Here is a 17,836-nt window from a genome sequence, read left to right on the forward strand (position 1 = left end):
GAAGCTTCCATGTATTCACTGTTAAATTACAAGGAGTTAACATCCCTTAGTTATAAATACAAAGTGTAATAAAATTGATTTCCATTGAAAATAGAACGAATTAACATCCTGTGGACCAGCAGTTGATTTACCAGGTACTCAAGAAACCGGGCCAAACTCTTAACGAATATTTAAGGAGGCAACCTCAAAATCCACCAAATGAAATTTTCATACATTTCCAATTTACTTGTAAAGTATTAACGTCTCCTTGTTACAAACACAAGAGACTTCTGTTGAAAATTGAGCGAGTCAACATCATGCGGTCCAGCGGCTGATTTGCCAGATTCTCGACAAACCAGGCCAGACTGGTAAAAAATTCTTAAGAAGACAAGCTTAAAAACCATCGAAGAAAGCTTTCATGTATTCACTATTAAATGATAAGAAGTAATATCCTTTTGTTAAAAATACAAAAAGAAATGAAATGTATTTCTTTTGAAAATTGAGCGAGTCAACACCATGCGGTCCAGCGGTTGATTTGCCAGATTCTCGAGAAACCGGGCCAGACTGGTGGGGAACATTTAAGGGATATAAGGTGCTGTAACGAGACAAGGCAGCCGTATATACAGGAGTCGAATAGATAGTGAAAGTCCCCCAGTGCTAACAGACAGGAGTGTAGAGGGCAAGAGGGGGGCAGGATCGGAGGACCCCAGTAAGGTATATGAGGGCCTCAGTTCGAGCAAACGCTGGTACTCTAGCCTCGCTGCCTACTTACATTCACACACACTAACACAACCACCACCTGGAACACAATGTACACCGTCGCGACGGTACGTATTCAGTGCGTCATCATCGTCATCGTTTTAATTATCTAGCCCTTCCGCTTTAATTTTCTCATCGCTGCATTTCGATCCGTCAGCCGTCAGGCTCCCCTCACTGGCGTCATAGTGATCGTCGTTCTCGTCGATCGATAAAGGATCGCTTTTATTTTCAACCTGGACAACGCGAGTGATGTGATCGTTTCTTATCGTGACGGGAATGTGTTTGTGATATGTGCGTTGCTGGTGCACGCGAATGGACCTCGTAAAACCTTGACATGATCTAACCGAGTACAATTCGGCCATTCAGGAATTCGCGTTGCGAGTAATTAACCCTCGAAGTCGGATTAGTTGTGACACCTGCGATGTGGTGCTTCGTTTTGAAATTTGGGGACAGAATGTTTCGTACACTGGAAAATAAAATTTCGATAGTTTAGATAATATTGCAGAAGATAACTTTCGTAATACTGAAAAGTATAGTTTAGATAATATTTAAGGAGGTAGAACATTATATTTGAAAGGGTAGTTCAGATAATATGTGAAGAATTCAATCTACATATAAATTACCCTTGCTTCAGCTTCTAGGTTAATGAACATTAAAATTGAAACAGAAGAAAAATTTTTAATATTAATAAACCTGTAATTGGAACATCGTTCAAAGATAAATTACATGTAGCTAAAAATTAAGTATTTATAACAAGTCAGGTAATTCAGAAAGATATCTTTCAAACGATAGAAATGAATGATTTTTATCCAGAAAGCGAATTAGACAAAATGTAGTGAACAATGATTTAATATTTTTTGTTTCTTATTTTTCAAGTGTGTTATGTACGTATAATTTGATAATTAGGGAAGGTAGAAATAGCAAGAACTTTCTCGGGTAGCTAATATTATCGTATGCCTATTAGACACGGCTGTTTCTACTCGAGACTTGAGGACACGTTCACTGCCACAGTAGAAAAGGTCATATGTGATACGGCACCTTTTAACGGGAATTAACGGTACTATATCACTCAATGATATCAATCAACGATTTCTCCTGCCTTCATTATGCAGTTAATTATTGATGAATTTTAATGGAGTTTTAATTCTTGAAATTTTAATATTTGATTTCTTTTTCTGTATTTGAGTTTTATGTTAAATATCAAGTTTGATATATGAGACTTTAGTTAAAAAGTTATAATTCCGGATTCGAGGGTTAATGATACTTGAAATAATTTGTTTATATTGTAGATAATTAATTTTAATGAAAATATAGTAGGAAGTGGAATTGCAATTATTTAATATATGATCATTTCAATTGCTATTTAAACTCACTGCTATTTTACGAAATATATTATCACGGTAAATATTGTGAGGTCAACAGTGCAATTTTAATAAGAATGGACATTAAAGAAAATTTAAAGTATATTCAATATAATGTTAACATTGTATTAATTTCGTAAAATAGTAATTATAGAGTTGAAAGTAAGAAATGTAGCTGTCATATCATATTTCAAATAATTACAATTACAGCGTGCTATATTGCATACTAAATGAAATTTTATTCGAACCATTGCTAGTGACTTCACAATATTCAACGTGTTAATTAAATTAAATTCGGTAGGAAAAGCATGTTGAAATAATTAAAGACAAGAAATAAAATTCTTGTATTTCAAATAGCATTACTACCTTTCTTCAACAAATGCTGAAGAAAGAAATGATTTCATAAAGAAATGGCAATATAGGAAAAGTGTATCAATATGGTGCACCACATACGTACAAATATTTACGCGGGAAAATTTTACAGCCTGCCAAACGAGAAAATATGTTGAACAAATTAGAAATCATGCAAGATCACAAATATTAACTTTCCCTACTTAACTTTCTATACTAATAATATTAAAAATAATATACTAATAATACAGATAAAATATACTAACAATATAACCAAATTGAAACCCCGTAACCTATAATTCAGAAGATAATTAATTACACTCTCAGTAATTAGAACTTCAATATGTCTTACAATAGAAGCCTATTTCCACCGCGGTATTTAACCTTTTCGCTACAACGGGCGGCCATAATTGTTCACCGCCAAGCGTTCACATTTCAAAATGGGAGCCATGCAATGGAAATGTTCATATAACAATTGAGAACAAATATATTGCGGTAAAAAATTTCTCATTGCAAACAACTTCTTTTTTATTTGCATTCGGAATTGGATAATTTAATATCGAGGCGTTTAAGAACAGGTTTCTACTAAAATAACCGTAGCGAAAGGGTTACAAAACGACGGGCAATTGTTCGCCTTCGGATTCTAATTTATAGTCAATTTTCCAATTTGAATATTTATTTTTATATTTCTAAATTTTTAACCATCAAGTTTCTTTTCATTCTAAATTTTTAACCATCAAGTTTCTTTTCGTTCTAAATTTTTAAATTATTAAATTTCTGTATTAATATTTTTGATATTTTCATATTTTTAATTGTTAAAATTTTTGGTTATCAAGTTTTTGCATTTTTGGGTTCTTAAATTACTAAATTTCTAAGTTTAATAATTTAATATTTTCATATCTCTACATTTTTTAATTTTAATTATCAAGTTTCTACATTTTTAAATTTCTAAATTCAATAATTTAATATTTTCATTTTTCTAAATTTTTTAATTTTTGGTTATCAAGTTTCTACATTTTTAAATTTCTAAATTCAATAATTTAATATTTTCATATTTCTAAATTCTTAAATTTTTAGTTATCAAATTTTATATTTGCAAAATTTCAAATTTTTAATTATATAATAAATTTCCACATTTCTAACTTCATAAATTCTTAAATTTCTTAACTAAAAGATACAATATTTCCATACAATCAAGCATTAAAATTTTTCATTATCAATCTACATTTCTAGATTTTTAAATAACCAACTCTCTAAATTCAACAACTTAACATTTCCATTTTTCCAAATACTTAAATTCCCATTTCCTAAATTCCTACATTACAAAATTCCAAATTTCTGATCTCAAAAATGAAAAACTTCCTTTAACTTGCACATAAACTTATTTAGCACATCAGTAATCGAGAGCATCTCGTTTTCGTTGAAACAGCCTTATCCGAAAACTTACGAAAGCAGTCGAGTCATTTCCTCTGCCGCCTACTCGAAGAAAGAGAATTATATAATGAGTTATGCGAAGTAGGAACACGTTCGAGAATTATGTCGGCCAGAATGCGGCTCGATAGAAACCGTTTCTCGCTCGCGCTCGTTCGGGCGGAACTGCAGAAAGTGTCTTACACAGATGCATAACCGGCCAATTTTCGAGCGCAATTCGACCGGATGGATTTAGCGAACGAATAAATACGCAACGAGGAAGAAACTTATTCATCGAGTTTAAAGCTCGTTTATCATCGGACTTTTACCGTGTATCTCTCGAGAAGAATCCGGTATCCTTCGAGTGCGGTTGTCTTGTTCAATGTGTTGTAATAAAGTCACGTCTGGCGGTTAAGGTTCTGGTAAATCGAGGGGTCATGCGTCACTGCTCTCGGTCCTTTCTACAGGGCAATTACGTTTTATGAAGTCTCGGATTAACAGCTTTATATCGTTTAGCGCGATTATTAAATTTACGACGTTCCACCGAATAGATAATTTACGGTGTTTTCAACGGACGTGATTTTGCGCTCGTAAATCAGCCGATACGCGGATCGAAATAAAATGTGCCGATATAAAGTCCCGCCGTCGGGACTTTCTAAAACAATGACGTTTATTAATTGCACGCTGCGTTGAGAAACGATCGCATCGTAAACGATTTTCGTCCAACTCTTTCCGCGAAGCTCGAGCCACTTCCTGAAGAAACGACGGAAGTCGAGGTCGCGGGTAATTACGGTTATGATCCTTATGGATAATCGATTGGAAATTGCTTTCGAGGAATCTGAATGCGCTCATTGTGCCTGCTGAGCGATTAGGTCATTTTCACCTAATGTTACTGAAGTGGAAATGTTACGGAAGTAACATACGTTAACTACTTATTCTTGCTATAAGAGTAAGCTATTTTAATAGATGTTAACGCTTAACATGTAATTATCAAATTCAAAAAAAATTCAAAATTTGATGTAATTACAAAATTATTATTAGACTGTAAATAATTAAAATCAAATTTTTATAATGAATTTTCATCTCTGATGCATTTAGAACTTTTCAGCATTAAAAATATTGACCTATCAAAATTATTTAACTGTTCAAAATTATTTAGTCTTTCAAAATTATTTAACTATCGAACCATATTAAGTAATCGTGTATTACCATATTTAACCATATAAAGTAACTGTATTTTACATAAAAACCAGACAGTAATTGCATAATAATCATGAATGCATGTCTTCATGACAAACACAAGAAAACATTCTACATATTTAAGAATGTACACAAAAACCTCAAAGAGATATCAGAGTAAATGAATCAATGAATAGTTACATAAACCTGAACATAATAAGAAACATTTCACAAATAAATAATTTTGCGACTTCTATGATGTAATCATGAAATGTACATGCGCTGTTACACTTACGAAAAAGATATGATCCTAGGAATGTGGAGAAAACATGGTCAATTTTCTTGTATGTGCATTTAGGAAAAACAGGTCTTCCAGTTGGACCAACTTGCATAAAATCGTTTTCAGTGATGTATGAAATATCACACAATCGTGTACCATAATCGTAATTATTTAAAATACCATTCTTCAATATAAACTTCCTACTTCTTATTTTACAGAGAAACTTTACAAAATTTTATTTAAAAGTTTACTTAAAATTTTCGTCAACTTTTCCTGTCAGTTATTTAAGGGAATAACTTGTGTTATAAAGGGTATAGCTTATTAAGGTTAAGGTTAAGGAAATGCTCGGTCAGTCACAATCGAGAAAGGATTGATACATAAAAAAATAAATATACGTATTTACAAAATGAAATATATGTATTTTAAAACAATCACAAGTCCGATATTCTCAAAAGCAAACGTTCAATCTTTGTATTTTTCTTCGATGTACCTAGTATTAAATTTATGAGTTAATGAATCACATATTGAACACCACTGTATTTCACAGGTAATATCTTTGGTAGCTGCAATACTCGCAGTATCGGGCCAGCAATACCAGCAACCAGGTGGCAACTATGTGGACGAATACTCGGCATACGAGTCCCCGCGACCGGCTCATCCGACCCCTCGCAGTTACGCGTCCGACGCGGCACCGAACCGGCAATCAGCAGGTCCCACGACTCCGAAGCCAACTCCAGTGGCCATTTTGAAGCAAATAAACAGGCACAACGAGGACGGTTCGTACACGTACGGTTTCGAAGGCGCGGACGGTTCGTTCAAGATCGAAACAAAGCTGCCTACCGGAGAGGTGAAGGGTAAATACGGCTTCGTGGACGACACGGGCAAAGTTCGAGTGGTCGAATACGGAGCGAATCAGTACGGATTCCAACCGGCTGGAGAAGGTATCACGGTGGCACCGCCGACCTTGGTGGACGAAACAACCAGCAAAGAAGCTCTGCAAGCGCAGAACTACCAAGACGAGTACCAGCAACCGGCTGCTAGGCCCGCTCCTCTTCGCTCTGTGGCGCCTGCGCCTCGACCCGCGCCTCTTCCGCAAGTTCAATACGAGCAGCCATCTTTCCAGCAGCCGCAATCCCACACCCAAGCGGTCTACGCTTCCCAAGCGGCACCCAGACAACCCATCCCTAAACCAGCCATCTTCACCCCGGCCGCTCAAGCCATTCCTAAACAGACCACGATTCTTCAACAGAGCGAGGAACCATCGCCTCCTTCGCAATTGTTTAATCAAGGACCTGCTCAATTTGCACCCGCTCCCGTTCAGGAACGCCGCTCCCAGCCACAACCTCGAAGCCAGAGTGGCGGTATCTTGGATCAGCTGGCTAGGGATTACGCTCTTCCTCAGGGCGTTGCACCGCCGCTACACGATATCAGTTTCGGTTATTACTAGGCCCTCTAGTCCCTCCCGTGTTCGTCAGGGTGGTACCCGTGCGTTTTGGTATTTACGTTTATTGTCTGGAGACGCGATTTTGCGAGATGGACGCTGTAATCGCGTGTCATTTACCGGGACAAATATCGAGAAACTGATTGGAAAAACGATTTAATGATTTTTTTTAATTTATTTTGATTGTTCTTGATCTTTGTCTCGGTAACGAGTCATGGTTGCCTACCGAATTTAGTCTCTGCGATAAGAGTTCTTGCCATTGGAACCGAATGTGAGGGTATGGAATGTAAAGTGAAATTGAAGCGTAGCTAAACGATTTACGTATTCGATATCAAGTTGAATGGAGATAATTTGAGATTAAAATGAAGTGTATAAATTAGGAACTCGAATTTTGGAAACGGTTATATTGATACAGAAAACAACCAGCAGATATTGAAGAAAATAATGAGAGATTTATTTGATAATTTCATGTTGGATCATCAACGACTTAGCTCCATCAAATGATGGTTTTATCTCCTTCATATGAGAAGGTTCATTTACGTAAATAATATCAGACTGAAAAAAAAATATGAATAAAATTGCTCAATTTGAGACAGTGAATTAAGACATTATAATAAAATTAATACAAAATACATTATTCTGATGATAATAGTCTTCATAATATGCAAAAATAAAATTTTTATGATTACCATAAATATTTTGCTAGTAATATAAAGTGATGGATTGATTTATTAATTTGAAAAATTAAGCAATATTATCTTTGACAATTTTTTTATATAACATGGTCTTATGAGCATATTGTATCTTTTGTCGAAAATTTTCTATGTATTGCTATACTATAATTTTGCATACTCTTCGATTTTCACTGGATTGAATACGTCAAGATCGTACCATGCTGGGGAAGGCTAAAAAAATAATTGTAAATAAAATTTCACCGCGGTAGGCGTCCGTGCTGATTTTATAATTTCAGAAAATGCAGCTTGCACGTGTCACAAGCATTTTGAATAAGAAATTTCGTTTCAATGGAGAACCTCGCTTCGTCAAGCTGCGTTTTCGAGTTCGCGTCTTGCGAGACTGCACGATCAATTCAGCACGCTTACTATTGTAATTAGATTATTGTAAGATAATAACTATATAGATTGGAATATGAGATCACGACACTTCTCGTAACACGGAATATATTTCTCTCTAAAGATAGTTAACGACGTTCCACTCACGACTCTCATTTATGAATCACGCATATTCTCTCGATGTTTGAATTTGTTAAATTTCAGAACACAAAAGGAGAATCAGAAACTCGTTCTTTATTTTATATCATTCTGCTGTACCACTTAATGTATTGATCCGTTTGTTAATAAAGATTAAATAAACATTATTTCATAGTCCCAATGTATTCCCAATAATTTACAATTTTTTAAATTCTCTAATATGTTCTTTAATGTATTCATATTTCCAAACATCCGAATTTTTATATATATTTTTTTTTTAATATAAAAATGTCCAATCTTTTATATTTCTGCATTTAAAAAATTGTGTAACATTATCTTTTAACATTAAAAATTTACATGTCTACATGTCTACATTTCTATATATTTAAATATCTAAATTTTCATATATTCAAGTACACATATATATTAATATTTGAATATGTAAATATCTAAATTTGTAAGTCACTAAGCAAACAATTTCTTAAATGAATAAATTTTAAAATAAAATAAAATAAATTTTGCATGCATTATCTGTTCAACATCATTCATCACTATACTTCATCATTCATGTCAAAAGTAGCAAATATAAAATAAAATGTGTCATCCTTCACAAAATATTTAAAAAAAAGTACAACTTCAAAACGAATGAAAACTCACAAATATATAATAAAATTAATAGTAATAAATTGTCTACTGAAATCTTACTCCTAATATTTTTTTCTCCACAAAATTAATGAAATATATAACAATCTTCAATGTTCAACCAAGCACCATTCAAGTCGATATTTTTCTCATTTCCACTTAATTTTCCATCTCTCTCCAATAAAATTGCAGCCACTTTTCAAGTCAAATACGTGGATAAATGAGTTCGGTTGTCAACTAAATAGCTCCTTAACTTTCTAACTGTTAACGTTTTTGAACCAGTTTGGGAAACGACCTTTCAAATTATTCCTTGTATGATAAAAGTAAAAAGACATGGCTGACGTGTGTCGAGTTGTTCCGGAACTCTAGTCGTCGGAATTTTAGTTGCGAAATTCCTTTACCGACCTTCACGTTCGTTTAACGTAAAGGACGCAGAATTCACCTGGATAAACAACGATACCGTATGGTTACCTTACTATTTAATATAAAAGCTGATTTAGCGATTGTTGTTCTGTAATTACGTGAGAACTGTGGGAGCGGCTCAAGACAATTTTATTTCGTTTCCGAAGATTAATTGTTAAATTACGGTATAATGGGATAATGGATATCAGGAGTGTTGAGTACTGAAAAATTTGGATAGGCGGAAAAATTTGTGAGCATTTTGAAAATTTAGGAATTTTGGGGGTTGGAGGAGGTTGAAATTTAGGAATTCAAGGAGATGGTAATTTTAGAAATTTAGAGATTTGAGAATTGAAAGAATTAGAAATATGAGAACTTAGAATTTTGGAAATGTGGAGATTTGATTTAGGAAAAATTTTGATGTAGCAGAATTCAGGAATTTTGGGGGTTGGAGGAGGTTGAAATTTAGGAATTCAAAGAGGTGGAAATTTTAGAAATTTAGGGATTTGAAAATTTGGGATTTTAGAAGTATGGGAATCTGAAAATTTCGAAGTGTAGAGATTTTAAATTTTAGAAATTCTGGAGATTTATAAATTTTGGGGGGTTGGAGGAGGTTAAAATTTAGGAATTTAAAGATGTGGAAATTTTAGAAATTTAGTAATTTGAAAACTTGAAACTTCAGAAATATGAGAACCTGGAAATTTGAAAATTTGAAGAATTTCTAAATTAAAAAATTTGAAAATTTAAAAATGTAAAGACTTGAAATTATAAATTTGAAATTAAAAAATTTTTAAATATTTAACTACCCCAAAATAAAAATAGTTCAAAATATTTCCCAAATATTTTCTTATCCAATAAAAATATCCTAACATTGAATAATTCACTATGCACAGAGCCTGCACTGACGGCAACCAGAACTACGTTTCTGCAAAGCAAGTCAACGTCCAAGCAAGACTCCATTTTCTCTATCGTAAAATGATGAAATTATCTCAAACAAAAGAATAGAACTTGCAACCACTTTTTCTCACAGAATAAAGAAGCTCAAAAGTGATGTAGAAATTCTATTGTATACCTTGGATCTTTACTACCGAAATTCTTATATTCTCACACGCATCCTTTTGTTGTTATTTACTACTTTAGTACACTACGACATTTCCTCTGATGTCACAACGGTTATTCTTTGACTTCAAAATGGTGTCCTTTATACTCACTAATTATATTAACTTTTTACGTTAAATACTTACCGTTGTAATAAAAATTATTTGTAAAGGGTATGTTAGGTTAGAAACAATGTGCTGTTTCATTTAAGTTTTCTTAACCTGGCTAGTGATGTGTGTACATGTCATTTCAAAAATATTTTATTAAAATTTCTGCAGTTGACGAACAGTTGAATTAATTTTTTATCAAATAAAAGTGTAATTATTCCTTTGTTCTAGCTTTGTTTTACTTTTTGTATAAAATTTGTTATATAAGCATTTATCCTGTGTTTGACACAAGTAGTTGGTTCATCTTCATTAAGCATCTAGCAAAGAACTTCAAAATTAAAATTATAATAATTCTAACAATTTCTATAGTAATTATTAAACTATAATATATAAATTCTTATAATAGTCATTACAATAATAAATTTTTATAATAGCCATCACAATAATAAATTTTCATAATTGTCATTAAAATAATAAATTTTCATAATAATTACACAATAACAAATTATAATTCCACAGTTAGTCTAATTCAAAGCTAATTTTAGACCAAATAAATTCCACGTAGAACATTTCCAATCATTCGCGTGAAATTCAGTGAACAACAAGTCACGAAAACTTGCGTCAATCAATCGATTTCAACGATGACGATAAATTCCGGCAGAATAGGTTCTGTAACTATGGTCCGCAATGTTGAAACCAGCGCAGCGCGTCGGCCATATTTTGCGTGACTCGCTTAGAAGATAACAAACAAACTATTTCCTGTATCAGCAGTTGATACAATTTCCTTCGAGTTGCAATTCCTTCACGCACACTCCTTTCGCTTGAGATATCGATCTTTGCTGTCAAAATTTCGGCCTCAATGTCGAAGTTAAAGGTCATAAATAGGAATGCGGAACTGGTGAATTTACAGATATGAACAATACAGCACTGAAAGGTAGAGAATGGTTTTTTATAAGGAGTTTATAGAATGATCGTGGAAGTTTGTTGTGGAAGTATTATTTTCTTGTTGGGGAATTTTGTTTGTTCATATTGTAGCAATTTGTGAAGTCTGTTCTAGAAAGTGAGACAAAAAGATCGAAACTGTGAAACTGTTTTCTGATAGAGAAGACTTGATAGATGGATTTGGTGAAAGCTTGTGACAAAATTATTTTTGAGATATTGCATTGAAATTTAAAATTTTGTAAGGCTGCTTGATTATATTTTTTATCCACAAATAATTTAGTAATTTCAAGGTGAATTAAATTAAAAAGTAAATTAAATTTTAAGGTAATTAAGCAGATAGTTTCCTATGTTTCCTATGTTTCCCACGTTTTGAAATAATAATAATTTTGCCAACATTTTGCTATGATTTCAAGTACATATTAACTACATTCTATTACACAAAAATTCTTGTTTCACTTAAAGATGTTTCCCATATTTTTAAAATGGGAATAGGTATAATGGCTAATATTTAGAATGGATTTAATTTACAAGTAAATTAAACAGTCCCGAATAAAAACATGAATCGAAAAACAAGATAGCTTTCAACGAAGTCACTGACTTAGTGCATGCGATTATGCAAGCAGCGAATGAATCTTCATAATGTTACACCTGCACCACGAACAGGCAACCTCGTTGCACATAAGAAGGTCAACGAACATGAAGTAATACTCACCTCGAAGGTGAGGTGCATCATGACACGATCACTTGGCACGCTGCCAACATATTGCTTGTGATTTGTCTTGTAATCCCTAACATCGCATCGTGTTACATACTAATTCGACGCTTTATCGAGCGATGGTAGACGTAGTTCTAGACGTAGGTACGCAAGGTGGAATTATCGGGGGAGAAATCATGAATAAAGAATGTATATTCTTCAGATGAGTATGTTGTACCGTTGTAAGAAGAATGGATGTTATGGTAGTATTAATAAATAATATGGATGCATTCATATATTTGCATGTATGAATAATAATAGAGATGTATCTGCTTTGTGTGGATGAATAATAATAAATAGAGATGCACTTTGTATGTATAAATAGTAGTAAATATTGTGGAGATGTATATGGTTTATAAATATAAATAATGATAAAGTAGAGATGTATCTGCTTTGTAAATATAAATAATGATAAAGTAGAGATGTATCTGCTTTGTCAATATAAATAATGATAAAGTATAGATGTGTTTACTTCATACATAACCTAAATGTAATCTAAATCATTCATCATAAATAACAATAAATAGAGATGAATTTGAACTAAACTATTTATTATTAATAATAATAAATAGAGATGTACATCATACATAACCTAAATGCAACCCAAAATTATTCATCATAAATGATAATAAATAGAGAGGTATTTACTTCAAACATAACCTAAATGTAACCTAAATCATTCATTTCTTATATTAGTCTATACTAAATTATTCATCATAGACAATAATAAATAATGTACAGATGTACCTGCTTTGTAAATATGAATAATAATAAAGTATAATTGTATCTACTTTATGCAACCTATATCTAACCTAACCTAAAGTAAACATAACCTAAATCATTCACCTCCTATATTACTCTACTGACTTATTGCTTCAGCATAAATAATAAATAAAGTAGAGAGAGTGTCTTCAGATGAATTAATAATTCACCCATTAAACCATTAAGATGAATTTACATGAAATTACAATGAAAGTAACAATTGAATCTTGCAAATGGTCAGGTGTTGTATAAAAAAGAAAATTAAAACTATTTTGTAGAAGTATTTAAAAAAGTACACTTATTTTTTGTGGATATAAAATTAACTTGTTTGAAAGCATATTTTGAAATGGTAAAAGTGATTCTTAACTTATGAGTCATGTGAAGACCTGAGGTCAGATTTGGCCTACAGGCCATAATTTACTGGCTCCTAAATTAAACCATTAATTACATGAATATTCCATATCAGACTTTAATAACACTATTTAGCTTAACAATGTGCTAAATCTTTTAGTGGTAATAAGAAGCATAATTATTTTGTAAGAACACGAGGATGAAGAGAGATAAAGGCTTTCAAATATTAATTACTGTTATTGTTTCAAATTTAATAAACATTACGTATCATTTAAAAATTATTAAAATTATTGTCAATTATTTTTCTTTGAATCTTCAATAACACTTCTGTGTTTTATATAAAAAAAAGTCTTACAACAATTCCCTGGAACTAGGGAATTCGGGGACTAGATAATTTGGGAACTAGGGAATTTGGGGACTAGGAATTTGGGGTTTAGAGAATTTGGGGTCTAGGGAATTTGGGAATTAGAGAATTTGGGATCTAGGGAATTTGGGAACTAGAGAATTTGGGATCTAGGTAATTTGGGAACTAGAGAATTTGGGGTCTAGGTAATTTGGGAAGTAGAGAATTTGAGGTCTAGGGAATTTGGGATCTAAGTAATTTGGGAACTAGAGAATTTGGGGTCTAGGTAATTTGGGAACTAGAGAATTTGGGGTCTAGGGAATTTGGGAACTAGAGAGTTTGGGATCTAGGTAATTTGGGAACTAGAGAATTTGGGGTCTAGGGAATTTGGGAACTAGAGAATTTGGGATCTAGGTAATTTGGGAACTAGGGAATTTGGGAATTTAAAAATGTGGAAATTAGGGAATTTGGAAAATCTTACACGCATCAATTTTTTGTTCATGTTCACAAATCATTTTACTAATTTATGAACAAATATTTGTATTATTTCACATTATTTAGTAAATCAATTCTTCAAATCATAATTTAACAAATCAATGAAAATAATGATTATTTATCTCCTTCTCAAACCATAAAATATTTAAAATACGATACCCTCGATACATGAATCAAAAAAGTTCACAACGAAGAACCAGCAAACGAGTCTTACGTGAATTTCGTAACGCAGAGTAAAAATGAATGAAAAAACAAATTATACCTTTTAGCTGGTGCATTTTTAACGTCAATCATTTCAACATTATCGCACATTATCTCTACAGAATGGTATTTTCTATCATGACGTTCAACCGATTCTACGTTCCTTATAGCTGACCGTCTTAGAACTTTCCAAGGGGAAAGTTCTTTTCACAAGACTGTTTTCGCGTTCACAGTTACAACAGTTGATTTATAATTTCATTCGATATCTTTGTTTCTCCGCATCGATATATTCGGTTCCCTTCGTCGTTCGAAAATAATTTTAAACGCCTTTTATACCGTATGCAGAAAAATTCTTCATTCACGACTCGCTTACAAACTGTAATAAAGAATTTCTACTTTCGCTTGCAAGTAAATTTCACACGTGTTTACAACTTCCTTTAATTTTAATCCTGCTAATTAGCAATTATCACACAAATTGATTTAAGCTTTAATAAATAATGTTTGAGCAGAAGTACTGCTTAGAAAGTAAGACAGAAATTAACCTTTAACAGATGATGTCCCTTTTTGTATTTCACAAGTGATATCGTAAATTGTGAAATGGAAAACGTAAATATTGTACCAAGGGTAATTTCTATGTTACTTTCTATATTACTCATCGAATAGTTATTAGTATTCGAGACAGATTGTACTGAGTATTTCTTTACCTTATGATTGATAGATGGAGGTGTTTTCAAATAAAACATCTGTTATGTACCTGTTTAGTATAGTTGTAATGAGGAAATGTCGATGATCTACAAGGATTTGAAATGTACAAAATTTGGTAAATTGTGCAATTAGAAGTTTGAGAAATTGGCAAATTGAAAATTTGGATACTAGAGGAATTGGAGCTTTCAATATTTGGGAATTTGGGGATTTGGAGATTCGGAAATCAGGAATTTTGAGAATGTATGCATTTGGGAAATAAGGAATTTTGAGACTAGAAAATTTGGGAATGTGGGGATTAGGGAATTCGGTAATTTGGGAACTAGGAAGTTTGAGCATTTGGAAATTTGGAAACTAAGGAATTTGGGAACTAGAGAACTTGAGAAATAGGGAATTAGGGATCTAGGGAGGTTGGGAACTAAGGAATTTGGCAAGTAGAGAATTTGGGAACTTGGCAATTTAGAAACTAGCGAATTTGGGAACTAGGAAATTTTGGAACTAGGGAATATGGAAACTAAGGAATTTGGGATCTAGGGAATTTGAGAACTAGGGAATTAGGGGACTAGGGAATTTGGGGTTTAGGGAATTTGGGGTCTAGGGAATTTGGGAACTAGAGAATTCGGGATCTAAGTAATTTGGGAACTAAAGAATTTGGGGTCTAGGGAATTTGGGAACTACGGAATTAGGGGACTAGGGAATTTGGGAACTAGGGAATTTGGAAACTAGAGAGTTTGGAAACTAGGGATTTCGGGAACTAGAGAATTTTGGAACTAGGGAATTTGGGGTGTAGGAAATTTGGGAACTAGGGAGTTTGGAAACTAGGGAATTTGGGAACTAGGGAATTTGGAATCTAGAGAATTTGGGGGCTAGGGAATTTGAGCTCTGGGGAATTGTAAAATTATGGAATTGGGGTATTGGAAAATTTGGAAATTTGGAAACTAGAAAATTTTTAAACTAGGGAATTTGAGAGTTTGGGAACTTGTTAATTTAGAAGTCCAAAAATTGAAAACCTGAAATTTCCAAATTTCCAAATTTGAAAACATACAAAACTAGAAGTATAAAAATTCAGCAAAAATAAGGAAATGCCATACTTAAAAATTCTCAAGTCTCCAAATTAAAATATTCTGCACCTCTCAAATGTTCCCACAGTCTGTCCACTCACGGACGCACTCATTCACCAATAATTAGCAACACCATACAAAAGAATAAAATTACTCTAAGAAGGAGAAATAAGTCATTGTAAAACAATCGCATTTATCCTTCTCGTTAAACACGACTACATACGCTATAATAATTGCTAAACTACAGATGGAAGCATTGAAGCAATGATAATGAACTGTGACCAAGTAAGGAGGATGTTCAGAACGGTAACAGCAGTCACACTACGAAGGACAGTGCAAATGAAGTTCACCCGGTGCATCCATTCCCTCGTTTTTCCATTGATGATACTGAAAGTGAGCTCGATCGTCGTCTGGTCGTGGTAATGAAAGTAGGTAAGCGAATTTTCTTCCGAGAAACCAGCTGTGGGATCGAGCACAACTCATAACCGATAAAACACTTTAATGTTCGTTCCATTCTACGTGCACTGCTATTCAAAAGTCATAGAGTGGTCGGGAAGTAATATTTTGATTCGAGATTTGATCATTTTTCAAGAGAATGAATGAGGTCTTTAAAATGTTATTAGGAAAATTTTATTTTATTTTGCATTTTAGTTATCTCGTAGTATTATAGCATACTTCAAGTATTGAATTATTGTATAATAGATTTGAGTAATTACAAATTTTATATTATATTTTGTTTTTCTATGTGAACCTACTTTTAATATCTCAGGTATTGAGTTATATATATAATCTATTAAAGGAACTGAATATTTTACAATAATAATCATTGAGAATATTAAATGAACTAAAATCGTGGACCAAATGCTATATTAATAAAAATCACCTCTTCTGTTTGAAACTTCTTGAAAATGTTAAATTTTGTCAAACCTTGATGTGAAGTAATAAGGTGTCATTAATGTCAGCGAAAGTTTCAATCAGTCGTCTGATGTTTGAAATAGCATATACCTAAATTTGTTAACCAAATATTACAATAATACATACTACCTCCTCTGTTTGAAACTTCTTGAAAATGTTAAATTTTGTCAAACCTTGATGTGAAGTAATAAGGTGTCATTAATTTCAGCGAAAGTTTCAATCAGTTGTCTGATGTTTGAAGTAGCATATACCTAAATTTGTTAACCAAATATTATAATAATACATACTACCTCCTCTGTTTGAAACTTCTTGAAAATGTTAAATTTTGTCAAACCGTAATGTGAAGTAATAAGGTGTCATTAATTTCAGCGAAAGTTTCAATCAGTTGTCTGATGTTTGAAGTAGCATATACCTAAATTTGTTAACCAAATATTATAATAATACATACTATTTCCTCTGTTTGAAACTTCTTGAAAATATCAAATTTTGTCAAACCGTAATGTGAAGTAACGTCATTAATATCAGCGAAAGTTTCAATCAGTCGTCTGAAGTTTGAAGTAGCGTCTGTTCCTTACGCAGCGTGTGAAGTAGGAACATCAATTACAGCGACTCTCCCAAATTAAGATGCAGCGTTTTCAAGGCAATTTAGATATCGTCGATGATCGTTCCACGCGATATCATTGCTACTTTCTTCTAATATCCGCGAGGATTTATACTCAGAGCATTCATCGCGGTTAAAGCACAATTAATTAATAATTTGAAATCACGTTGAACGCTCCGTTGAGCTTCCTAGTTTCTAATAAATTTATCGATGCTGATTTCAGGGATAACAGATGTTATCTTTGTAACTATAGGTAAACAGTCTATGGACGACGTTGGTGTTTCGTTTAAAGGCAGATTAAATCAGACAAAAGTGTTAATTTTTATTGGTTTCTCGTCCATTATTGTCGACGTTTACAGTATACGTTGCTCATTGTTTACAGTATACAGTCTCAGTGCAACAAGAATGGCAAGAAAACAAATATTGTTAGATTAAAATACCAGTTAAGTTACCTTTCATTAATTGGGGTGTGTGTAATTTATTTAAAAAGTTAAA

The 17,836-nt window shown here is 32.8% G+C and overlaps 1 protein-coding gene across 1 annotated transcript; it reads left to right on the top strand.

Moving 5' to 3' along the window:
* The first annotated feature begins 598 nt into the window (after positions 1–598).
* Positions 599–8,135, top strand: Cpr97Ea (cuticular protein 97Ea). The gene is made up of 2 exons (XM_003703840.3): positions 599–806; positions 5,867–8,135. The coding sequence occupies exons 1-2, from the start codon at positions 789–791 to the stop codon at positions 6,764–6,766; spliced, it is 918 nt and encodes a 305-aa protein (XP_003703888.1). The 5' UTR covers positions 599–788; the 3' UTR covers positions 6,767–8,135.
* Positions 8,136–17,836: the final 9,701 nt, after the last annotated feature.

The sequence above is a fragment of the Megachile rotundata genome, chromosome 7, assembly GCF_050947335.1.
Source record: "Megachile rotundata isolate GNS110a chromosome 7, iyMegRotu1, whole genome shotgun sequence".
NCBI classification, from domain to species: Eukaryota; Metazoa; Arthropoda; class Insecta; order Hymenoptera; family Megachilidae; genus Megachile; species Megachile rotundata.